The sequence below is a fragment of the Elephantulus edwardii genome, unplaced genomic scaffold, assembly GCF_000299155.1.
Source record: "Elephantulus edwardii isolate Elephantulus edwardi_28Jun2011 unplaced genomic scaffold, EleEdw1.0 scaffold00322, whole genome shotgun sequence".
Lineage (NCBI taxonomy): Eukaryota > Metazoa > Chordata > Mammalia > Macroscelidea > Macroscelididae > Elephantulus > Elephantulus edwardii.
In genome coordinates, this window is record NW_006400072.1 from 897,219 (window position 1) to 904,510 (window position 7,292).

Below are 7,292 nucleotides of genomic sequence, written 5' to 3' on the forward strand. Positions count from 1 at the left end.
AACTGGGTTAGAAACTAGAACTAGAGGTGAAAGAGACATGGCTTATTTTCATGGCAGCCATGTTGTTGTTGTTATGTATTGTCTAGTCGGAACCAACAGCTGACCCTCCAGCAGGTTTCAGAGGCAGAAAATCACCTGGGAGGACATTGCCCATCCTTCTCACACAGAGAAGTTGGTGGATTTGAACCTCACGTCTTTGGGTTGCCAGTGCAACTCCTTACCGCTTAGCCACTAGGGCTCCTCATGGCAGTAAGAGGGAAGACAAATGTAATGATTAATGCTTCTTAGCCCTTTGGCTTGTGCTAGCTACCATCTTGGTGCAATCATGTATATGACATCACTGTAACCTTGAACAAGGGTCCTCATCAGTATCTCTAGTGGAGGAGACTTTGGTTCAAGGGGCTTCAGGTAGTAGAGTGGCACTGGGATTTGAACTCCTTAAGCTGGAATCTTCCCCTTACCTGAGGCATAGTGATGCCCTGGCAGCTGACTGACCTGCTCTCACCTTTACTCTCTTATAGAGGCTGTGTGCCCCAGTGTACTGCAGGTACCAGTTCCACAATACTCCAGTTCATGAAACTGAGGGGCAGCCTCATGGAAGCCACGTTTACTTCCAAGACATCAATGTAATCTTCCTTGGGACATTGTGTCCCATTGATCTGAAAACATATCTGGAAGGACCTCCCATGGTGGTGGAAGTTCATGACCGTGACTTGAAGTCAGAGGAGTATACCTGGAAGCCCACCTTATTTGGGGAGGACCCCTTGGATACATACATTGGCCTCCCTACCCTCATCTCTCACACGCAGACAGAGAAGAACCCCTTTGAATCTCACAAGAAGATAAGGTTTCCTTATGGGGTTGCCCAAGTTAGCTTTGCTGACCTTCTCCTTGGCCAAACATCCCTGAACTTGTACGTGCCCATCCATGGCTGTAAATCCAAGCTTACAGGTCAAAGCCAGACCAGCAAGAGCAGAAATCTGGGGTCCCAGTTTCCAACAGACAGCCTTCAACATAAGCCAATGCCAATGGGCAACTATTTGTGGGCAGACTCCCACCTCAAGCTTCGAGTGGAGCTTGCTGTACCACTTCAACTTGGTGCTGAAGTGCCTGAGCCACACCTGATAGGCACCCAGTTTGGCCTCATTATCTTTGTGTTCAACTGCAGGAAGAAGACTTTTCTCCTCCAAAGCCTGCTACAGGACATCGCCATGATCAATGCCAAGGCCCTTGATCTGTATTCTTACCCTCTCAGGGATATCCAACAGATCCTATCAGTCTTTAAGGTACACGAAAAGGTCCAGGACCAACAGGACATGGATATACTCACTGGCTTTCACCTGCTGGATGGGAGGATCCACCTCCTCATTTTGGAAGGCTTGGTTGACCAAGGCTTGAAGCAGCTGTGGGAACTCCATCAAAACCGGTATGTGGTTTTCTTTGCATTTTAATAAAAAAGTAGTGGGGTTTGAATACATTATGAGCGAAGAGACCTTTCAAAGTCAGACCTCAGTTCAGTATCCTTCTCTGTGAGAGGGGGATATTGATTCAGTTCTTCTTAAGGTACATTGCAAGATACTTAGCTGAGTGTAGCCTGGACTGCTCTCCTGCTGGGAGCACTAGACTGCAGCCTCACCACCTGGAGCACCCCCTTCCCATCCTGGCCCCTCCACCAGGAGGTCCCTGGCCCCACTGCAGGGCCCCCCAAACCTGCCATCTGGAGAACCCAGCCTTGCTGCCTGGATGCCCCTACCCATTGCCTGGATACCCTGGCCTGGCTACCTAAAGGACCTGGCCCTGCCACCTGGCTGCCCCGGTCTTGCTGCCTAGGGGACAGTCCACTGCTGCCCTTTTAAACTGTGTCAGGGACACAAATGGCTTCACCTCCTTCTTTCCAGAAATTGAGCTGCCTTTAGCCCTGGGCACTTTGGGTCTGCCTAGCTACAGCAGTTTCCTGACTGAGAAGGGTTCTAATTGTCAGGCCGTATCTCTTTCTAACTAAAGCAAGTCTTCCCTTGAGTAAAAAATATCAGAGGAGGATAGCTGCCCCACTCTCCTCTGACCAAGAGCCTACTAAAAACTTAAGCATGAAAAACTTTACCACAGCAAAGGCACAGAAGAAGGAAACTACCTTACACCCTACACAAACACAAAACAAGCTGTCACCCCCTCAAAAAGTGACACACTATCAATGGATTTAGAAAGCCAGAAAGTCTGATGGATCTTTCTGACACATAATTCAAAAGAACAATGATTGAATATTTTCAATGAATAAAAGACAAATTTGAAGAATTACTCTGCAAGCAAAAACCAAGAGGAACTTTAAAAAAAAAAACAAACAACCCAAGACAATGCAGACAAAACAAATAAAGCAGTAAAGGCTCTGGAAAAAAACAAGAAACCACAATCCAGAATATGAAGACCAATGTTTCAAATGCTGTCAACATGTTGGAGGGACATATGAACAGAGTTAAAGAAATGGAACATAGAACTAGTGACATAGAAGATAGAGTTGTCACCACTAATCTGTAGAACAAAAAGTAGGAACAAAAAGGAAGGTAAAAGAAGAAAGTCCTAGAATAATGTGGGACACCATCAAGAACAATAACATGCACATAATCAGGATCCCAGAACAGGAAGAAGCAGGCAAAGGCACCGAGAAAGTTGTGGAACAATCACTAGAAGAAAACTTTCCAGGTATAATGAAGAATGAGATAATATATATTCAAGAAGCTGAGTTAGCACCATATAGAATAGACCCCCAAAAGAAAAACACCAAGACATATCATAGTCAAATTTGCCAGAATCAAAGACAAGGAGAGGATTCTGAAAGCAGCTAGGGAGAAATGAAGAGTAACCTGGAAGGGAGAGCAAAGAAGATTAAGTGCCAATATTTCAGCAGAAACCGTGCAAGCAAAAAGACAGTGGAGCAACATATATGGAACACTGAAAGAAAACAACTGTCAACCAAGAATACTGTAGAATACTGTACCCAGGAAAACTGTCCATCAAATGTGAAGAAGAGATCAAGATAGTCTCAGAAAAGCAGAACCTAAAGGAGTTTGTAAAAACAAGACCAGCATTGCAGAAAACACTGAGAGAATTCCTTCTTACAGTGGTGCCACAGAAAGCAGGATAGACCAGCAACAACACCAAAATGAACTGAACAAAATCATAGCAATAAAACCTAGCTTCTCAATAATTACACTGAATAGGAATGGTGTAAATGTACCACCGAAGAGAAAAAGAGTAGTAGAATGGATAAAAACAAACAACAACAACAACAACACAAACCCAAAACCCATCAACATGCTGTCTAAAAGACACACCTGATAAATGAAGATAAAGAAAGATTAGAAATAAAAGGGTCAAAAAAATATTCTAAGCAAATAAAAAGGTAGAAAAAATATACCAAGGAAATAGCAACCAGAAAAAAGCAGTAGTGAGAATAATCTCTGATAAAATAGATCTCAACACAAAACCATTACAAAAGACAAGAATGATAACTATATAATGCTAGAAGGATCATTAGAACAAGAGGACATAACCATAATAAATATCTATGCACCAAATGATAGAGCTGCAAAATATACAAAGCAAACATTAACAAAAGAGAAAAAAGAAATAGACAATACCACCAGTAGGAGACTTCAATACACCACTCTTAAGAAAAGATAGAACTTCTACAAAGAAACTCAACAAAGATTATGAAGAGTTAAACCACATAATAAACCAAATCACTCTCAAAGATATATACAGGCTAATATACCCCAAGAAAGTGCAGTATACCTTCTTCTCCAACGTACATGGAACATTCTCCAGAATAGATCACAATTTATTTCACAAGGCAAGCATCAATAAATTAAAAAACATAGAAATAATACAAAGCATCTTCTCAGACCAAAAGGCTACAAAATTAGAAATTAATAACAAGGGGATAAAGAAGGGGGGAAAACCATACATATGAAAGCTGAACAACACCTTGCTTGAACATGTGGCAGTTCTAGAAGAAATAAAAAATGAAATTAAAAAGTTTCTTGAAACAAAGGACAATGAAAACACCACTTACCAAAACCTCTGAAAAACAGCCAAAGCAGTAATTAGAGGTCAATGTATATCAATAAGCAAATGCATCAAAAGGCAGGAAAATTATATTGATAATTAATTCTCTAACCCAACATCTCCAACAAATTGGAAAGAACAGCAAGAAAACCTGACACCCTCTAAAAACCCTGAAATTATAAAAATTAGGGCAGAAATAAATGAAATAGAAAAAACAGAAGAACAATTGAAACCATCAACAAAACCAGAAGTTGGTTCTTTGAAAAGATAAATAAAATCGACAAACCACGAACAAAACTAATGAAAGAAAAGATACAGAAAATTTGAATAAGAGATGAAAGGGGCAATGCCACAACAAAACCAACTAAAAAAGATTAGCAAAGGAATATTATGAAAAAACTATACTGAACAAATATGAAAACCTAGAGGAAATGGGAAAATACTAAGAAACCCACAACCTACCTAAACTGACACAAACTGAAATTGAACACCTGAACAGACTCATTACAAAAGAAGAAATTATGGCCTAGTGGCAAGAAGCTGCACTGCAATCCCAGAGGCGCATGGTTCGAATCCACCAGATGCTCTGCCGGGAAAGGAGGGACAATCTCCTCCTGTACCAGTCAGATCTGATTTAACGGTACACGCACACAAAATAATAATTTAAAAAAAATTTTTTTAAAAAGAAGAAATTAAATAGGTACTAAAACAACTTCCCTGGACCAAATGGTTTTACAAGTGAATTTTATCAAACATTCAGAGAATTCACCAACTCTACATAAAGTATTTCAAAAAATAGAAAAAGTTGGCATTCTCCCTGACCCATTCAACGAAGCAAACATATCCTTGATACCATAGTCAGGTAAGCCACCATCAAAATAGAAAACTATAGGTCAATATCTCTCAAAGATGCAAAAATCCTCAATAAAATCCTAGCCAAGAGCATCCAACAATACATAAAAAAAATAATTCACCATGACCAAGTGGGGTTCATAACAGGTATGCCAGGATGTTTCAACTTAAGAAAAACAAATCAATGTAATTCATTATATTACAAAGGAAAGAACAAGAATGACATGATCCTATCAATTGATGCAGAAAAGGCCTTTGACAAAATCCAACACGATTTCCTGATTAAAACTCTCAACAAAATAGGATTAGAGGGGAGTGTCCTCAACATAGTAAAAAATACATACGCAAAACCAAAAACCAATATGGAGAGAGATTAAAGGCATTCCCTTTGAGAACAAGAATTAGGCAAGGATTTCCATTATCACCTCTCCTATTCAATGTTGTATTGGAAGTCTTAGTAATAGCAGTAAGAGAAGAGAAGGGAATAAAAGGTATCCAAATTGGCAAAGAGGAGGTAAAATTATCTCTCTATGCAGATGATATGATAGTAAGACCCTAAAGACTTAGTGAGAAAATTCCTGGACATAGTCAATCAATTCAGCAAAGAGGCAGGATACAAGATCAACATACAAAAACCAATTGGATTTCTTTATAGTGACAAAGAGAATACAGAAATGGAGCTAAGAAAAATACCCTTCACAACAGCTAATCACAAGATTAAATACTTGGGAGTAAATCTATCCAGAAACACAAAACACATATTCAAAGAAAATTACAAAACATTACTACAAGAAGCAAAAAGAAACCTGGAGAGATGAAAGAATATACCATGCTCTTGGATAGGAAGACTCAATATTGTGAAAATGACAATACTACCAAAGGTAATCTACAAATTCAATGCAATCCCAATACAAGTACCAATTCCTTTCTTAAATGAGATGAAAAAGGCAATTTCCAATTTCAGCTGGAATGAAAAGAGACCCCGAATAAGCAAAGCACTCCTGAAAAAGAGAAACAACGTAGGAGACATCTCATTCCCTGATCTCAAATCCTACTACACTGCTGTGGTGGTCAAGACAGCATGGTACTAGTACAGTAACAGACACATAGATCAATGGAATAGGATTGAGAACCCAGAAATCAACTCATCTCCACATGGTCAACTGATTTTTTACAAGGAGATGAAATCAGTTAAGTGGGGAAACAAAAGCGTCTTTAACAAATAGTGTTGGGGAAATTGGAAAACTATCTGCAAGACCCACACCTCAAACCATACACAAAAGCCAACTCAAAGTGGATCAAGGAACTAGCAGTAAAACCAAGGACTATAAACTTCATCAGAGAAAAGCTTGGAATAAATCCACAACATGAACAGTCTTCCAAGCATCCTGAAAAACCTACAACCAGAAGTGAATAAAATAATGAGACCTATTAAGAATCAAATCCCTACCACATAAAAAAACTTCTCTGGGTGGTCAGAGAGGCTGTGCCAGAGCTATCCAGCTTCTCAAAGGCTCTGTGCTTTATTTTTTGCCAAGTCCAGGAACTGATGGAATACCAATTGATGTATTTCAACACGCAGATGCTGCCATGGATGTGCTCACCTAGTTGTGCCAAGAAATCTGGAGGACAGCTACTTAGGCTACTGAGTGGAAGAGATCAATATTTATTCCCATTTAAAAAAAAAGTGACCCAACAGAGTGTGAGTGTGGAAATTATCAAACAATTTCACTAATATCACATGTAAGCAAAATCCTGCTGAAGATTATCCAGAAACGACTGGAACAGCACATTTACAGAAAACTACCAGAAATACAAGCTGAGTTTAGAAGAGGTCAGGGCCCTAGAGACATTATTGCCAATGTCAGATGGATGTTGGCAGAAAGGAAAGAGTAACAGAGGAATATCTGTGTTTCATTGACTATGCAAAGGCATTTGACTTTGTGGATCACGACAAATTGTAGCTCAGAGCATCCTTAAGCATTGCAGCTTATGACTTGAATTTGTTTTTTTAGTTCCTTCAGCTTAAGAAATGCCAGTGAGTTCAGCCCTTTTTATTTTTGAATCCAGCTCCTTGCACATTTCGTTATAATACTTTGCTTGGTCTTCCTGAGCTGCCCTTTGAAATCATCTATTCATCTACTTAATTTCTTGATTTCTTTCCTGTGCTTTGGCTTCTTGGCACCCTAGTGCAATATTCAGAGTCTCTTTTTACATCCATTTGGGTCTTCTTCCTTCTTTGTAATGACCTTTTGCATTCTTCATAAACAATATTCTTGATGTCTTCCCACAGCTCATCTGTATTCAAGGCCTCAAACCTGTTCTTGAGTTGATTTTACTTTAATTTCAATGAACATCTACAGAGATTTTGGATTTCC

At 39.5% G+C, this 7,292-nt stretch overlaps 1 protein-coding gene across 1 annotated transcript in view; it reads left to right on the top strand.

Moving 5' to 3' along the window:
* LOC102843110 (uncharacterized protein FLJ43738-like) overlaps positions 1–7,292 on the top strand; it is a 58,782-nt gene that overhangs the window by 34,779 nt on the left and 16,711 nt on the right. Inside the window, exon 2 of the mRNA XM_006901375.1 lies at positions 522–1,426. Within this exon, the coding sequence (XP_006901437.1) occupies positions 522–1,426 (905 nt within the window). The remainder of the gene's footprint in view (positions 1–521; positions 1,427–7,292) is intronic.